The 19364-nt window shown below is 42.6% G+C and overlaps 1 protein-coding gene across 6 annotated transcripts in view; it reads left to right on the forward strand.

Annotated features, from left to right (window-relative positions):
- Window positions 1-16457, forward strand: part of LOC108061776 (putative mediator of RNA polymerase II transcription subunit 26) — a 31220-nt gene extending 14763 nt beyond the window's left edge. The window contains exons 1-8 of one of the 6 annotated variants that reach the window (XM_017148131.3): window positions 2813-3193; window positions 5457-6361; window positions 8065-8852; window positions 8982-9543; window positions 9602-9791; window positions 11369-13831; window positions 14409-14750; window positions 15105-16457. In XM_017148131.3, the coding sequence (XP_017003620.2) occupies window positions 5758-6361; window positions 8065-8852; window positions 8982-9543; window positions 9602-9791; window positions 11369-13831; window positions 14409-14750; window positions 15105-15126 (4971 nt within the window). In that variant the 5' untranslated portion in view covers window positions 2813-3193; window positions 5457-5757 and the 3' untranslated portion in view covers window positions 15127-16457. Of the gene's footprint in view, window positions 1-2812; window positions 3194-5456; window positions 6362-8064; window positions 9544-9601; window positions 9792-11368; window positions 13832-14408; window positions 14751-15104 lie in introns of those variants that run through there. The other 5 variants (XM_017148129.3, XM_070217418.1, XM_017148130.3 and 2 more) reach the window with 5 other exon arrangements.
- The last annotated feature ends 2907 nt before the right edge of the window (window positions 16458-19364 follow it).

Genomic DNA, 19364 nt, shown 5'->3' on the forward strand with positions numbered 1-19364 from the left:
GTCATAACAATTCCTCAAACTTCAGTCGCTTCTACTTGAGACATATTCTATTAACAAATGTGACACATTAAAGTGTTCTTATAATTAAAACTGTATAATTATTACTGAATAGCTGGTGTTATTGGTATTTAGTAAGGCTTGCTAAAATGGATAAACAAACCTGTAAGCATGTGTTGAAAATCTTTTATTGTGTGGTGATTTAATTACACTTACACTTTCGAATAACTTAACTTTAGGTGTACTAAACATATTTAAGCACCATAAAATGGTCATTATTATCATATTTTATTCATGGCATTTAAATTTGATGGCTTCCTCATCCTGGTCGTGCGAATTTCTCTTTTTTGCGTCTCAGGTTGTGCGCAGAGTTTTTCGCGCAGCATGGGATGGGATGATGACCTGACCCTTAGCCGGGAGCAAAGTGCAGCTCCTTCTTGGGGGGGAGCGTCATAGTCATTGCATCTCATCCAGTTTCAGTTCCAGTCGCCGAGGTGATGGACCCACCGCCATGAAAGCGGAGCTGCACTTTTGTTTACTTTGGCAACTTATTTTTGTGCAAGACCATTAAAACACGCTCATGCGGGAGGTCAAGCAGTGCACAAAAGATATATATATCTAGTATACCAAGTATATATCCGAGGGTGGATTATTTCATGCTAATTTGGCGAGGGCCACAATTGGATCAGCAGTTGGGGGCAAATGGATTTGTCATACTTGACTTTGGAAATCAGCGGATGAGTCAGCAGCGGCTGCAATTGTGGAGAAAACAACTAAATTTAATTAGAACTAAAACAGAGCTCGTCGAAGAGGAAGGGAAATTCTGGAAAATAGAGCACATCGATGAGGAAGAAAAATATTCTGGAATCCACCTAAAAGTATACCATGGAATGTGAATTTTCTGTTTCATCCGACAGATGAATTTCAATTATAATTCTCTCTCGTTGCGATCGCTGGGATGCTGTGTCTGGTGTTTTAATTTATGGATTATGAGCACGGCCTCTCCATTTCCATTTCCCCTCCCCTTAAAACACCCACGACATTGGCATCCGCTGGGCTTTTGAAGCCGACAATAATTAATTGACAAATAAAAGTAGCAGAAAATACAAAGCGGCAAGTTTTGCCTTTGTTTTATATATACACTTTTTGTATCTACATGTAAACAAGCCAATTGTTGTTCATTGAAAGCGATATTTGTGTACATCTTTTTTAGCATTCCCCGCCTGTTTGAGGTTGATTTAATCAGCGCACACTAATACCCATTTGGATTGGCTTTCCGAAAACAGCTGATAATAGATAGGGGGCAATAGATATAGGGTGCCTGCGTTGGGAATGCCGATGATTACTTAATGTATTCAACCCATTCATGCCTTGCTTTTGTCTCCCATTCGAATTTCATGGGGGAAATTTATGCGCATTTATAATAGTTTTATTGGAAAATGTAGTACGCTCGACTGACTGATCGTCTGTTTGTAATTGTTAATGAGCACTTGTGCTCGCCCCCGTCCCTTAACCCCCCTGGAACTCCGATTCTGTGATATAATTTTATGTTCGGTGTTGAGTTTCAAGAGGGGGCATATGTTTGCTTTGGTTGCAGCACGTGCACATGCCTTCTATCGGGGAACTCGATCTTCATCCTGCCGGAAGCCTCGTCTTCAGGCCCTTCTTCTGGGTCTATTTACCACCCTCGTAGCGAAAGAGGGATGTTTATTTGACCGGACAAAGTAGGCACTTGGTTTGCCACTTGAACGAACAGCTTCATTAGTCGCAGAGATAAATCAAAATCTGCAGTTGATTTACTTCCCAGATGGTCGGTGCTTATATCTATGATTTATTCGGGTGAAAATACAAATATTACAAATAGTTTTGAAGCATTTTCAAATTGTTATATATCAAGGGGATCTTATCTATGACAAGGGAAAGTGATAGATGGGTTTCCAAAAATATCGATTGAAAGTAATTCAAAATTAAAAACAGGAATACCTTTATTATTTACTTAAATATATTATCTACACTAAAATACACCAATCGCATTCATCAATCAATTACGATGACTTGTTACTAATACTGTTAGATTATTTATAAAATGGAATTTTAGATTGGGGGAAAATTGCTTGATAGCAGCAGGTATTGTATTCAGTATTCGAAGGAGAAACAGCAATCAGCCCTTTCACAACGTTTTTTTAAATGTGACTTTTTAATCTGATCTACTCACATAAATGTAAGTTTCTTAAACAATAAATTTTAAGTTCTTATTGAAATCTTTAAATTATTCTGGTAATGTTTTTGTTTTTTTGCTTTTAAAGGGTTGAGTAAAATATATTTTTGTAAATTATTTTTATTTAAAGAAAATTATTTTCAAACTTTCCATTTTCTGTTCCAGGAACATTACTACTACACATTATTTTACACATTTATTTATAAAGTTTTGAGAACAGAATAAATTCAATATCGACTTGAATCTTATAGTATCCAAGGGGTTGCACTTGCTGCGCCGCAGATGGTGCTATTACCCGTATCCATGGAGTTTGTCGCTCTCGATTTCACTTTTCGCTCGAGCCCCTTCTTTCCTCATTTTGGGGTTAACCCTGCGATGCACATTGTATAATGTTCCGTTGTGGCGACTCTTCGTGCGTTTTCGGGCGCTTTTCATTCTTTTCACTCGGATACACCCCGAAGATACACTGGGAGGTGCCCTCTCACAGATACTCTCGCACACCGAGGCCTCGTCGCTTTGTAGCCGTCGCTTCGCCTCTTTTTTTTCGGATTGTCGTGGTCCGCTCGCGTATTTTCATTTTCAGTCAGTCTCCTTGGGCTGGTGCAACTGTGAAAATGTGCGGAGCGTGTCGGTTGTGAAAGCCTTGATTATTTCCATATATATTTTATTTTTCGTTTCACATTTCGCTTAATTTGTTTACGCGTTCGTCTGGTGTGAATAATAAACTCGTAGATACTTTGTGTGTGACGCAGCAGCCCTAATAAAAGTGGAATCTTACTTAAAGGGCTTTAATTGTGCGTGGGCCAAGCCCCACTGAATTATCTCAAAGATACTCGTTAGATTGGCCATCTTAAGTGCATCAGTAGCCGAAAGTTTGTGTGTGTGGCGTGTTTTTTAAATGTCTGATACGAACAAAGAAACAAAAGTTCTCTTTGACAACGAACACTTTGGGATTATCTAATACGCAATCTGTTTTGGGTAAAGTAGCGCCAGCATTTAACGATTATTTACGAGTTTTCTGCAGTAGGAAATGAGATCATCGAACACCTAATCGGTTTCGGGTTGTCAGTTGCATTTCTACCAGCTTTCGAGCTTATCTTATCAACTGAAAATAGTCAGGCATGCCAAAAGTGTTTATTTACGCCAAATCAAAGCCATTTCGACTGTTTGCTGCTGATAAGCTGCTGTCGCCTGTCAGTAGCAACTGTATCTTTGCATTCGCATCTGCTTCTGTATCTGTTTTTAGCCAGCTTTGCAAATAGATTTGACCTTTTCGCCAAACCAAAAGACTTCCGCGTCGATATGCACACATGCGTTTGATGATTTCGTAATTACAATTGCTACAAAATAGAAACAACATCGACAATGTGGCTGTATCTTTGTATATCTATCTGCAACTGCAACTGCAGATGCATTTTCTTTGGCTGCCTCATTTAATTGGCAGGCCCAACGCACTCCACAAAAAGAGTTTCTATGCTGGCATTTTCTGGGCGCAATGTAGGCCAACAAGTACGTTGAACTAAACTAAAATGTTTTCATTCTCTAGAACAATGTGGAAGATATATATATTATATATACGTTGGCGAAGAAGGCTTGCTTTTGCGACAGTTTTAAGGGTGTGACACTAGGCAATCTTTAGTAAACAAATCTTTATAAAACTCCAACTTTATATTAGAAAAAGTTTTGGACATTAAATTGTTAAAATAAAATATAATTTTTTCTAAAGAGCGGAAAGTAGAGTGTAAATTTCTGAAGGATTCCCCTTTCTGCGCAGCAAACACCTAAATAAACATTTCGGAAAAGTTCCAAATGTGATTGAACCTGCCCAGGTACAACTTGCTCCAAAATCTTAGGGAAAAACTGTACTTTCGCATCGCGATACATGCGCTGTTTATTTTTGCCCCGGCTATAATTGCAAGGTGCAAAGAGAAATCCAAATGAGTTGCGTGCGAAATCGAAACGCATCTGCAATTTTCACAATATCTTCGCAGTGCGTCGGCTTCTTTGCGCCTGATGTTTATGATTTCCAGAACTTCATGGCTGATGGCAAATACAAGGCAGCTGGAGCGTGGCCATGGACAAGTTGCCGCCGTGTTTATCGGAGCTGCTTAAATGCCGCTTCGATGCGAGAGCACTTTTCCTTTGGCAGAGTGTTGGTTTCCATATATTTTGGCCCCTTGCCAGATGTGGGAAGCCGTTTGGCATTTTCCGAGCCAGGTCCTTGGTGCGCCTGAGCACTCCTCGGTGGCATTTGGCTCCCATTCCTCCGACTTTCCCTTTCTCGATATTAGCCCACTGCTCCTGAGGGTTTGCGTTTTTTTCAGGCCCTTTCCCCAGTGGGTGGTTGCCATTTTGCGATTCTTTGTCTGCAACTTTACACTTGAAAAAGAAAGAGGGTTTTTAAAAATGCATTTACTTGGTATTTTTCCATATTTTATATTAGAACTTGATTCTTGAGCAATGCAATTGCTTTTATAGTTCATAGCTTATCTCTTTTGCTGATGTCAGGCATCAAATATGCCAGATATACCATATAATCTCATTATGCCAAGCACCTGGTGGCTCTTTATACTTTTTGGCAAGCTCATGTGCGCTCCAAATAGATTTCAATAGCAAACATTATGACACATGCCCGCTAAAAGTCGTACGACAAGTTAATAATAATGAACTTGGCTATGCTTCGTTTTTCGGCCAGCGATTTAAATTTAGACACCTGCGAACCTGGCCAAAGCTTCAAGGCAAAAGCCCTGTTCAGCAAGGAAAGCCATTTCCGTTTTTTCATTTCTTGGGTTTTTCTTTTGTCGGAAATGTGTAACCATAAATTAGGCGCCTTGAGGGTTCGCTCCTAACGCTTTTGCTAACGAGCCCCGACTGCAGTTAATTTGCGCGCTAACAAGGCAAAAAGGAATTGCATTTTTCGAGGTTGGCCCAAAACCGCAGGGGCATAAATCGCCGATGGTAACAGCACACAACTGCTGCAGCTTTTGTTTATGCCATATTGTTATTGTAGTGGGATAATTTTAGGCGTTTTTCGTCGAAAACTCCGCATTAAAGTTTTTGGGAAAACATAAAAGTCCCTAGCCGACTGCAGAAAACTCGTAAATTATTTTTATATGCTTCTCACACACCGAAATTATATCAACAGACTCGAAAACTTTTTGTGCGCTGAACAGTGTAGCACACAGGCACACACTCGGGTTATTTTTATATATATATCAAACTTGGTCCATGTGTCGTATAGAGAGAAAACTTACGCATCAAGCAAAACAATATTTATAAATAGAGCACAAAACTAAAACTACGAAGAAATCAAAATGAAAAGTGCAGCATAGAAAACAAAACCAAAAGCCAAAGAAAATCCAAACAAAATGTGCAACCAATCAATGGAGTTGAACCGCTTAAAAAAAAGAGCCAATAACTAAAAATAAAAAAGTAGGAGAAAACGAAGAGACTCTGCCAAGAACTTGGCAACATCCAACGCAGCGTTGGTCCGCAGCGGACTGGCCAAAAATAAACCGGCAGCAACATTCGCTTGCAACTAGATGTTGTTGCTGCTGCTCGCCTTCATCATGCGATTCGTAGACATTTCCAAACGCTGTGCCGCCTGCTCCAGGGCCGGAATCGATTGCCCGCACAGCGGCAACACCAACAGCAAGAGCAACCACGATGCCAACGGCAATTCGGCCTGCTGGCAACATGTTGCCGGTGCCACCAGCAACAGCAGCAGCACCAGCAGCGGCTGCGACAGCAACAGCTCCTCCAAGGAGAACTACTATGTGCCACAGCAACACCGTCAGAGGGAAAGGGCCAAGCCCAACAGCAACATTGGCGTTACCCCCCAGCAACTGGAGCAGATTCGCTTCTACCAGCGCATGCAGCAGCAGCAGTTGCAACTATTGCAGCAGCAATTGCTGCAGCGGCGACGCCTGCAACAACAATTGCTCGAACAGGGCGTGCCATCGCCACCGGCGACAACGACAACATCAGCGGGTCTCACCTGCAATCAACAGTATTTGCGACAGCAGCGACTGCAGCAGCAGCGATATGTGGACCACAATAGCAACAGCAACAATGACAATGACTATCTGAACAACTATCTGAACAACAACATTAACCATCAAAACAATGGCAAAGTTGTGGGCCAAGGTGCGCAGTTGTTAAGTCTTAGCTTTTAATTAAACTAAACTTTTACTAAACAAAGATTTAATATGATTTGATAGATGTTCTTCAAACTTGTCTAAATATTCCTTTTTTTATTATTATTAATACATTGAAATTCTTGAGTATTTATGTTTTAATAAAGGTATTAATAATATTTAAATTTATTAATATCAAATAATAGAGAATTTCACAGATTAAAGTTAAATTCAATTGGGGTATACAAAAAATGGAAATTTAATATCAATGAGTAAAATTGATTGAACAAATCATCATAACAACTTTATAAAGAAAGCTTCTAATTTCGATGGAAAATGTATTATTAAAATCTTAAAAAAATCATATCATTATTTTGAACAATTTATCATATCTTAAGCATTAAGAATTACTTAGTTATCTTTTATTTTTCATGGTGATTTAAAATGTTTCTCCTCGTAAAAAGCATCGTCAACATTGTATCTTTCTTGGCTCCGCCCTGACGCAACCTCTTGAGCATCTCGAGACGGGCTTTTGTAATTTCAATTAACTTTAATTGAGCTCCGAGAGGCCGGCAGTTGACACTGGGCCTGGCCATTGCTCCTCTGCTGGATGGGACCACCCTCCCAGCATGACGGCTACATATATGCATCCCATATCTACACACAAAATGCATTAAAAAAATATTTTTATTTGTCCGTAATCTTGCGCTGGCCCAAATATGAAATGACTTTCCATTTCATATTTTTCTGCTTTGGAGGGTGGGAGAGGATGAAAGATAGCCGGGCGGGAAAAACATGTGCTTTGCCACTTGTCGACTGCACCGAAAAGTTCCCTCAGACGGAGGGAAATCTTTTAGAAAATATAATCTCTTGTGTCTGCACTTTCTGGGAGGTTCCCCAGTCTCCCGCTTTTCCCCCTTTATTCTTGCATTTGATTTGTTTATGCCCGGAGTTAATTTTAAATTTAAATTTTGTTCCCGATACCAAAATGAATTGCATAAGAAAGTCGGCTGGCAACTGCAATCGATAGCAATGCGGCAAACGAGGAGGTTTTCCTAAGCACTGAATTACCGCCCTGAGACATGCAATACCATCAAGTTTAACCTTTAATTGCCGCCGGCTGACGGGCATTGCATGTTGCATGAGCCGCTTGGTAGGGAAGATGGGAAAATGTCACATTTTCCAATTGAACTTTTTAGTGGCGATGGCACAGAGCGATCCGATTTGATGCGATCCCATCCGAACCATGGGTGTTGACTCGTAAAAATCTCTCAGACGTATAAAAATAATTTTTACAACCTTACGTTTTCACGTGTAGACGTAGAAGAGAGGGAGTCTGTCACCCAGATAGTGTCATCCTTATTTGCTAGACCGGGGCTGGGATCGTAAAAATTAATTGAAACATGCCAACAATAGATGGGCGCCTCCGTCAGGTTTTTACTGCTCCGAAATGTGTGGCACGCTAATGTCCATTAGGGGAGGGAAAGTGCAAATGAGAATGGGGATAGATCATTAGCCGGAGTTGCTTTGGTGGCATCTTAATTGAGCCAAGTTCAGTGTCAATGCTGATTGGACAATTAACATTGAGGGGGGACTATCGATAAGGTATTTTAATCAGCTAACCTAAACTTTAAGATCTTTGCTTTACAAATATATACAAAACTTCTTCTTAAACCAGATTTTAATGTTTACTATCCCCTCTTCTCCTTGCAGGAACCAAACTTCGACGTGGCATGACAGAATTCTCAACAAACAACGATCACAGCAAGCCGCATTTCACCGCATCATCTCAGCAGAAACCCCTCCAGAACTCACCCATCCACCAGCAGGCATTCACTCCATCCAATCCCAACTCTCATCCACATTTGCTTCAACGCTTGGCCCAACAGTATAATAAGTTTCAGCAGACCCTGCCCTTTAGCCAGCTGAACAACGGCAACAACACGGCTGCCCCATCGCCACATTCCCCGCTCAGCTACCGGAATCCGCTGAACAGTCCCAGCAACTCGCCGTTCAGCAACACGGCGCACACGACGACGATTGGCAAGCGGTACCAGCAGCAGCAGCTGACCGATCGCCTGTTGCAGCAGCAACATCTGCAGCAGTGCCAGCAGCAGCAACTGCAATCGGTGGGCAGCAGCGATGTGGAGGAGGATGCCGCCGGCGAGGAACTGAGCGAGGAGAGTCTCAAGCAGAATGTGGCCATTGTGCTGAGCAACTTGGATCGCTATAACAACGCGTTGCGCAGCATAATCCTGAATGAGCAGGTGAGCAGCAGCAGCCTCATCACTCCGAGCGACAGTCAACTGTTTGGCGAGGACTCGAGCGGTCTGCTCTACTGCGACAACGACAACAGCTCCAGGAAGCTCCAGGGCAACAATAACTTTGTCCTGGGCAAGATGGCGGCCACGCCGGAGTCGGATTACAACAGCAATGCCACGACGCCAGGAGGTCGCAGCAACGAGCAGCAGTTGCAGCAGCAGCAGCAGCAACAACTTGGGGTAGGTGGGATGCTTTGTGGTGGTGGCGGGATGCGGGAAACTACTAATGGTGGCAGCAACGGTGGCAACAATCTCATCTGCTCGTTGGCCTCGTCGCACGACTTTACTCACGACAATTCCGATTACCAGTGGTTCCTGGACTACGGCTATCGAGATGGCTGCGGCGGAATGCAGCGAAGTGTTCTAAGTTCCCTTTCGGCCTCTTACAATGCGATGGGGGATTTGATCTACTATGAGGATCTGGCCAAGAACCTGGACGCCAATCTGGCCGAGGTGGACATGGAGAGCTTTCGGGCGGAGGATATACATTCCCTGCTCTCGCAGCTCCCCGCCTATTGCAAGAGTTTGGGCGGGGCCAATAGTCGGCTGCAGCAATCGCTGCTCCTTCAGCAGCAGCAGCAGCAACAACAGCAGCAGCAGCAGCTGCAACAGCAACAGTTGCTGCACCACAGCAACATGTTGCCGCACAACATGTCCCAGACGTCGACCACCTCCACCAACGAACTGATCGACAACTCCTTCTGCAAGTCGGAGCTGCTCTTTTCGCCGGTGAGGGAGTCGCACATCTCGGTGGATTCGCTGGACATGGACGCCTATCCGGATGACGGGGAGATCATACTCACTTGCAACAAGGACAACTATACGATCGCCTTCGAGGGCAGTGTTTTATATTCGGATGATAGTTTCTATGGTGAGTAATTGGTGCATATACTTAAAGATTTAAACTTACAATTGTTATCTTTTTATAGCGGAACCTAGTGACATTGCCGCCAGAAACAAACAGAACTGCATCAACTTGCACAGCAATCTGGAGGACATTGTGAAGCGCAACAAGGCCCTGGAGGTATCCATGTCGCGTTCGGCCCAGGCCTTCCAGCCCCTCTGTCCCATGTCGCCCAAGGGACAGGCGGCCACAGGAGCGGCGGCCAAGCTACAGCGGTAGGTCCACAAAACAGAACACACGCCGCATTAGATTCCCTCTAACATTAACCCAAGGATTGGTTGTTGCCTGATAGCACTAGTTTACAAAAGACTATTCTTGGTGTGCGTCCCAGAAAATAATGGCAAATTCTGTTAGTGCTGGATCTATAGATCACGAAAATACCAGAAATTTGTTTTTTCTATGGCACAGTTTTTTCTTAAAGATATTTATACCCGTTACTCGTAGAGTAAAAGGGTATACTAGATTCGTGCAAAAGTATGTAACAGGCAGAAGGAAGCGTTTCCGACCCTATAAACTATATATATTCTTGATCAGGATCACTAGCCGAGTCGATCTAGCCATGTCCGTCTGTCCGTCTGTCCGTCTGTCTGTCTGTCCGTCTGTCCGTATGAACGCTGAGATCTCGGAAACTATAAAAGCTAGAAGATTGACACTTTGCATGCAGATTCTAGGAGTTCCTACGCAGCGCAAGTTTGTTTCAAAAGAGTGCCACGCCCCCTCTAACGCCCACAATCCCTTATATACGATTTTAAAAATTTCAATATTTCGGAAAAGTAAAAATGCAGTTTTATGGTGTTTATCAATACCTATCGAAATGTAGAAGAAATTTTTCAAATCGGTCCATTCGTTAAAAAGTTATGCGTGATCAACGTTTTCTATCTCTATCTCCATCTCCCTCGCACTCCCTTTACCTGAGTAACGGGTATCTGATAGTCGGGGCACCCGACTATAACGTTCTCTCTTGTTTTAAGTTTGAAATGTTAAATTTCTTCTTATATCCCGGCAGATATCCACCAGTTTTTGTTTTATTTTAATGTCAATAGATCAGAGCTTAACTTTGCCATATGATTGGTAAAGTAATGGCAGCGCAGCAGCTCGACCAAGATGAATAATGTGTTTTTGGTCGACCGTAAGTCGGCTGTATATATCGTAAAAACTCTAAAACTAAAACTTAAAGTTTACATCTTAGTTCGGATTTTTCAACTTTTTCCGGTTGACAGAGTCCAGATTTAAGTTTTATCATAGTCGGTTTAAGATTATGTTACTCCATAGTTTCTCTGATATAACTAATGTTACGTTCTGAATGCCAAGCGTCATCATCGTTTAAGATGGACGGATGTTACACATTTCCCCCTTCCTTGCAGTCCGCTCTCATTGCAATCGTGTGTGGGGTCATTTCAATTGAATTCAATTTAGTTCCATTTGCCTGCCGGCTGAAATATTAACGTATGTCGCATGATCAGGGAGGGGAATTTCGACTGGGAACTGGGTCTTTTTGGCGTACATTCCACGCGGGCATATGCCAACCTTCAAGTTAATCCTCGGCGAAAACCAATTATGGGATTAGCCCGCATAACTCATTCACAAAACGATTAGCCAGGACAACAGAGAAAACCCAAAATATTATGCAAATAAACCCGGTCCAGACGCCGGCAGGTAAAGAAGTCATAAAAACGTAAGGGCAGCAACCAATCCGAAACCGCTTCCTACCTAAAAAAAAAAACCAGAAAAAGAAAACCTTCCGCCGACAAAATTGTAATCCCAAACGCTCGACGTGTCTCTTGTGATAAAGACGCTCGTTACTTCTTGTTTCGCCCGCACGCAGGTATCCCTCGGGTAACAACAACACGGAGACCATCACCATAACCCGGCACCTACCGCAGTGCTCCGTGAGGAAGAGCAGCAGTCTGCCCAATTTGCAGGGCGAGGAACTGATGGCCGGCAGCAGTGGCCACCAGGAGCAGCGACCGGAGGAGCAGGCGGTGCCACTGAATGTCTCTCAGGCGATCAGCACCTCGACCATGGAGTCGTCCAAGTCGAGGAGCCGGAACCTCCTGCCCATGTGCCAGATGCCCATTTCCATCAGTGTCTCGATTTCGGAGCGACTGCAGCAGCAGGCGGCGAATCAGCAGCAACTGCAGCAACAGCAGCTGCAGCAGCACAACCACTCGCACCACCATCGCCACAAGCATCGCTGCAGTTGCTCGCAGGAGAGCCAATCCTCGGGCAACTCCTCCAATCCGCCGGCCTTCAATCTAGTCAAGCTGTTCATCAAGCAGAAGAGCAGCAACAGCAGTGCTGGTGGTCAGGATTTGGATTTGGGTGCCCAGGCGAGTGGGCACACCTGCATGGACGTCTCCTCCGGCTGCTGGCCGTCCAGTGATGCGGCCAGCTCGAGCAGTGGCTCCCTGGAGCAGCGTCTGCGCAAGAAGAGTATGAATGACTCGGGCAAGGGATCGGCTGTGAGTCGTCATGACGAGGAGGAGCAGCACTACCCGCAGGAGCAGGAGACACCCAGGCGGCAGTTGAGAGCCCGATCCGAGGCAGTTTTCTACGATGATGTGGCCACCTCCAGTTCCACGGGCTCGCTGACGGCGACCAATTCGCCAGCACATCGTAGGCGCAGCATGCCGCTAAGGAATCCCCAGCTGTACCAGCTGGCAGCCCAGGTTTCCACCGGCAGTCAGATGTCCTCGGAGGCGAGCTCGGAGCAGCTGACCCAGGTGCCCAGGCGAGCGGAGGAGGCACGACCCCTGTCGTGCGCCTCCAGCTCCGAGATGATCACACGTTCCATGCAGACCTCCTGCGGCTCACTGAGCACCACAAGGAGCAGCCTGAGCGATCGTTACCGCTGTGTGCCGCCCTCGTTCCTCGAGAAACTCAATAATCTGGGAGAGCAGCGCCAGGCGCCCATTTACGTGATCTATCCGAACTACGCCCTGCCCGACTTGGGCTTTGTTAAGACTAATGCCAGCACCGATGTGATCTTCTCGCCCTTCAACTACAAGGAGACGCTGGACGGGGCAGCCGGGAGCAGCAGCAGTAGCTCGGGATCCCTGAGGAAGCAGCGCAGCAGCAGCCAGAGCGTCAGCGAGGAGGAGATCCTCAAGACGCTGGACTACAAGCACATTGCCGACTGGCAGTCGTTGGCCACTTTGCTGCCAACGGAATACCGCCGTCGGTTGCAGCACATTCCCGAGGTGAAGCACCTGGTGCGGCAGCTGGATGCGGAGCTATCGCAGCGTCCGCTGTTCTGCATGTCGCCACCGCTTCGCCGAAATCGTACGCACATCTGTGACTGTGCCAAGTACTTCCAGGGGCAGCAGCAGACTCAGCTGGACGAGGCCTCCAGCTCGGGATCGAGTCAACAGCCCAGCTCCGGCTATCGTGGCTCCTCCACGCTGCTCACCGACTCCGAGTTGGATGTGGATCCGCTGAAGCAGATGTATGTGTACCAGTACCAGGACCAACAGCGCATGGATTCGGGCGTGGAAACCCAAACGCCGCCGCAGCCCATGCCCCGGAGTATTCTGCGCAAGGCCCACTCGGCGCAGGCGCGCTCCAAGCGCAATTCCATGATCGAGGCCCAGCAGACGCAGAAGCTCTCGAAGCTGGAGAAGCGGCGCAGTCTGCAGGAGCCACCGCACAACTATGGACTGGGCTCCACTGACGAGCTGCTGGCGGATGTCTTCGAGGAGGAGGAGCACAGCCAACAGCAGGCGCAGCCGGTGAAGCAGAGGCTTTCGCGCAAGGATCTGGATGCCAGGGCCCGGGCGGAGAACTTCCTGGCCTCGTTGCCGCGCTCCGAGCTCAAGTACTATGCGGAGATTGCGTCCATCTTGGAGTCTTCCGGCGAGCAGGTGACCTACGATGCTGCCGCTTTGAAAAAGGAGGTGAGCCGGGTGCTGAGCCAGCAGAAGAAGGTGTCCTTCAATGACGAGGGCGTGGCGGCCGGACTGCAGCAGCAGCACGCCAAACGCTTTGCCACACCTCCCAATTCCCCCAACATCTCTGTGGCGGCACTGAAACGTGACACTCTGGACGTTCAGGAGCAGCGAAAGATCGAGAGCAATCGCTTCAAGCGCCTGCAAATCCAGTGGGAGCTGATGAGCAAGGACTCGAGTATGCTGAAGGAGCTGGCCAGCGAAGCGGCCACCAAGAGCGGCGGCTCCACGCCCACCTCGGTCAACTCAACGGGCTCTAATTCGGCGCCAAGGTCCAGGATTCCACGACCAGTGAGCTATCCAGCGGGCAGGTCAGTATTTTAAAGCTTTTAAGCAATAAAAAGGCAAACCCGTAACATTTGAAAAGGATTCATACTAGAGCCCTGCGTGAATTTTCGTTTTATCGTAGTATGCCATGAAATTTCTGATTTGATTAATTCAATTCTGTGTGAAATAAAATCCAATTTTTTTTCTAATTCATTTTGAATTGAATAAATGAATAATTTTTATGAATTTTTTAAAGTTGCCAGAATTTTTTGTGCTTTTTTTTGAGAACAAAAAGTGGAACATTTTTAACAAATGAATAAATAATAACAAATCAATAAATAAAATTCATTCGATTTAACTCAAAATTCAAATTCATTTAATTCTATTAAAATCAAAATAATTCGTTGAATCCATTCATGCAGGGCTCTAATTCATATTACCTTTCAAATGCTATAGACTTGCAAATCCTTTAGTGATAAATTCAAAATTATTTGGTTGGTACATGATATGTTTACGAAATTTATTTCTTTTCATTTTTGGTAAACCCACCGAACCCCCCATCCTTGCGTGAAATTATTATTTTGCATGATGTTCTTATTTGTTTGTGGGCCTGCTGCTCAGAAGTTCCACGCCCACTTCGTCACGTACCGCCCCCGTTATGGCCACGCCCTCACCGGCTCGGCCCGCCAATCCTAAGACTGTCACTAAAAGCCACACAAAACCCGGTCTTTTTACCTCCCCCCGCCCAAACAGACTCACCAGCGCCCAAGAAGCAGCCGGCGGATCCAAGGTCAGCACCCGATCGCCCAGCAGGATGGTGCAGCCGAAGCGCTACAGCCTGGTCGGCACAACCACGCCCACATCCGCCGCCCCCACTTCGGTCAGAGCACGTACGCCCACCAACCGAGTGGCGGTTACGGCGCCAAATACGCCCAAGCGCCAGGCGGTGGCCCAGTCGCCCAGGTAAGCGATGATTTCAGGGGTTGCTAGTGACATGACAAGGTTGAATTTTGTAATTTGCATTGATAAACAGAGAAAAAAACGGGAAAATATGAAACTGATATTGTTTCAAATCAATTTTTCCATAACAAAATGGTATGATTTCATATCAATATGGTAAAAAATCATATGTTGGGAAATATCATTTTGATATGAACACAGATGGGACCAAAATTTATATGAAAAAATACCCGATTGATGACTATTTTTGGTCTTTTTTTCTCTGTGTAGGGTATCAACCTTCTTATGTAGTTTCTGCTCAAAATCCTTACCATTTAATATATGATTTATAATAATAATGCCCATCTTATCTTGCAGACCCACATCACGAGTGCGTTGAGCGTCCACACAAGTCCAAGCGTCCAAGTCATCCCAATTAGTCAACGGCAGACAACAGACAGCAAACCCCCAAACACCCCAAGAAAAAAAAAGAAAAAAAAAAACAAAAAACAAGCAAACAAAACATATTCAACAACAAAACAATGCAACATTGTAAAATTCTAGACTAAGGCTTTGTGTGCGGCTCGATTGCTTAGTTACTGTTGGCCCGGAAAGTGATATTTAGATGGGAGAGCATTGATCAGGGATCACGGAGCGAGAACTGAATGGCGAGATGTGCTGGTATCTTTTGATTGATTTTGTTGCCCTCATTTGCGGTAGAGCAGACATCGGCGAGAAGTAGCTAAATTTTCTTTTTTTACAAAGTATACATAATGAAATCTATACATATGCCAAGTACGCGTAAATTAAACAAATATTTTGATGTATATACACACACATACGATATATATTTAAACGCGTAGACTCGCTTTTCCACTAGCTACTCAAAACAGAAATGACAAGGATAACTTTGCTACCCACAGGAAAATTGATAAAGTGTATAAAATATTTTCTATACCCTATGCAAAAAGGCATATACAGTCAATACTCGAGCAGCAAATATACAAATTACTTGAATCATACCAAGATGGGCAGAAAAATATGATATATTGGGTACCCCATATACAATAAATGAAAAGCTCAAGAGCGGATCCAATCGATATTACGCCCCGGGTGCATTAGATTAAATATATTTTGTTGCTATTTCCATGCTCACGCTGATCCTCTCCCTCAAAGAAAAAAAAAGAATACGGAGAAAATCAAGGAAAGAATTTTCAATATGGCCTTTAATTCATTAGCGATTGGTTATTGAATGCTTCGCAGTTTTTGATTTGGTTTTACTCGCAAGCCCTGTTTTCGTTTGCGTTTTATGCTGAAATTTTCATTTCGTTTATAACGAGCTTATGCTGTTGGGCCCAGGCTCAAAGTGATTTCAAATTGTACGATATATGTTTACAGCTATACCTACTATTAATCTTACTCTTTCATTTGTATCTATTTAAACTCTATCACTCTGTCTATGACATAACTTTAATTGGTTATTTAACTGCTGGAAGACATCGTCTAATTTGTAAGCCTTAAGTCAAACACTTTTCTATCTTTAATTGTATAGCTATTCTAATTGTATTATGTACAAGCGGAAGAAACACATATTATAGATTTGCGGGAGAATTTATCACCAAATGGATATGCGGGAGTATATTATGTATTAAACCGAAAGTAAAAAAATGTATAAAAATACAAAATCAATAAAAATATTAATAAACAAGCAAAAAGTATTACGAAAATAAATTTAAATGTGTTTTTTTGCGAAAGGCGACTAGCAGAGGATCCGAATGGTCCAGAAGAATTAGGTGCAATACTAATAATACATATAGCATATATAAGTTTTATTTAAATATTTTAATTTAAATATTCATTCCATTTTTGAATTAAGGCGCCATACATTTTTCCTTTTCCGGTGATGCCAGACTGTTAAGCAGTATCGAACAGTGCATTTCAAACTGTTTCTCATATTTTTGTCCGAAGCTCCCAAACTGTAAATGCTGTATAACAGTATGCCTTAGCATGCAACAGCTAATGTAAAACTGTGTACTTGTTATACTTTCTGTCTTTTCGAATTGTGGACACTCGAGTAAAAATGAAAGAAAATGTGGTATTCAAAAAGTATGCATCATTAAATTTATTTTGAGCTCCCCGCAACCAAATCCTAAATCCACAGTTTTTACTTTATCTAATGCATTTTTAGCGAAGCCCAAATAAACTTTAAGCATTAGAGTTCTTTTAAAGCGTACAAAACTTATGCTTACAAAATAAAAGAAAGCGGGGTAAATTCCGTGTAGAAATGATACTCAAAAACACGGCAGAAAACTTTGCTTTGTAAATAGGAACTGCTTAAGCCTTGTATAACTTATGATTTCGGTAGTAGTTTGGCAGTAATAATAGATTGCTAAATAGTAAAATTGATCCACAATTATCTAATAATTTCGAAAAAATATTTCCAATATTTGGGCAAATAAGCCAGCCCCCAATTACTGCACCTTATTAATCCAAATAATGACTTTCAGATTTATCCCCGGGCTAAATCCGATTAAATTTCTTCCCAGCGGTAAAGCTAATTTCTGTGCTTAGCTTTTTTGAGAACAGGAGCAAAACCTGAACCCTTTTGGCCCATTTAAAGCAACATTATTAAAAGTAATTGTAATTACCGAGGCACATGTTGCGCTATGCGTGTGTGTGGGTGGCACACATACATATGCATGGGCTGGCTGCTTTTGCATACATTTACCTAATTAAATAAAATAATGAAAACGCAAAAGTTGCAAAAGGCGCGAAAGTATGGCTGGAAAAGTTACATAAGGAAAAGGAGCAGGAACGCCCTTCAAGCCACCGAAAATCCTGCACATACGCAACTGTTCACACATTTGCTTGAAATTGGGAAATAAAATTACGCAGAAATATTTTCAAATATTTATTATGGGGACTGGAACATGTGTGTGCGAGTGTGTTAGCTTGATAATTATCATTAGCCATGTGGCAGTTCTCCACTTCTAAAAACAGAGCCCAGAAAAAATGAAGAAAAATTAAATATATTTTAAAATTTACAGAGTAAATTAAATATAAATTTTTTCAAACATGAAAAAATTAAAAAAAAAAAATTTTTAAATGCTTTATTTGTTTAAGAATCAATACTACAGGATTCTTTGGTTCTAAACTCAAAACCAGCTAAATTAAAAAATTTAAAAATATTTCTTTAAATATCTCAAGTAAAAGAACCCATATTCTCTAAGTGTATCTAAAAATTGTGCTCTTAAATTCAAAAGCAGCGTAAAAACCTTCTTCAAAATTACAAAATTTAGAAAATATTTTTCTAAATTTCTTAAAGTAAGGTAAAGTAAACGCAATTCTCTCAGTGTTTCTAAAAATTGTGCCAAGGCAAAGTAGAACCCTGTTGGGAAAGCAAAGGAGCAAATGTTTTGTTAAGCAAATATTTTCACTTTCCTTTGCGTCTTCGATTGAAATTTGTTGGCCATTAAGTTTGCTCATTTGGGCCGCGAGTGTTGGCAACAAATTTGCATATGAAATTTTATACTTGCTCTCTTTTGTGCGTGGCTTAAAATGTAATTAAAAGTTTTTTGTTTAAACTGCGAAAATATAACTGTAATTCTCAAGAGCAATGTCGCTGTTGTCAACGCTGTTATTGTCGCTGCCCTCGTTGTGTGTGCCACGCCTCCTCCCAAAAAATACAAAAAAAAACTCAAAAAAAAAAGGGAACATGAAAAATAACTCGGTCAAATAAATTTTGCTGTCAAGCGAAAAGCAAAAGTGCATAAAATATGCACATTGCACTGAGAATGAGGCCTACAGTATTTGCATTCACATATTTTTACTAAAATAATTACATGCACATGACCCGCCAGCAACACGAACAACAACAAGTTATGACTAAAGACATGCCTCGACAAAGGACATGAGATAGGCGTAGCATGGGATGTCCTTTTTGAAACAAACCAGTTGAGGGGTAGTGCGATTTTGCCATTAAGTTGAATATAATAATTTGAAAATTATTAGTATTCATTGTTTTTTATAATCTATTTTTTTTAATTTAATGTCGAAATATTTTTTTATATACTTAACATTAGTTTATTTTATTTAAACCTTTTAATAGTTCGAATATAAGAAGTTTCGGGAGCTTTTCTAAATAGAATACATTCCTTGAGTTGATTTTCAAATATTTACTGAAATATTAACAGTAGGTAATAATAACATTGTTATCATAGAATATCATCAAAAATGTTTTTCAGGTTTAGTGAATTAAAAAAATTGTATTCCATGTATATTCTAATATAATAATAATTGGGTATAAAAATCTTGTACTATCATTTTAGGCAATATTTTTAAAACTCAGTGGGAAATAAATTCTTTAAATAATAATTAAAATTACAGTTCATTAAAAATATATTTAAGATAAGGTAAGGACATTCAAAGAGTCGACACATAAATGGGCCTTTATTTCGCTGTCCTTTCTTTGTGGTTTTTGGCAGTGCCAGGACACGCCATGTCGAATGCCAGGAGCGGGAAGCCAAACTTTTCCAGCGCCTTTGTTGCCGCCGTTTTGTTTGTCGCTTCTGCTGCCGGCAAGTGGCATCATTAGCCCGTAGTCCATACTCCCGTAGCCTCCGTAGCCTCCACAGCTCT

Source organism: Drosophila takahashii, chromosome 3R, assembly GCF_030179915.1.
Source record: "Drosophila takahashii strain IR98-3 E-12201 chromosome 3R, DtakHiC1v2, whole genome shotgun sequence".
In the NCBI taxonomy this organism is placed as follows: domain Eukaryota; kingdom Metazoa; phylum Arthropoda; class Insecta; order Diptera; family Drosophilidae; genus Drosophila; species Drosophila takahashii.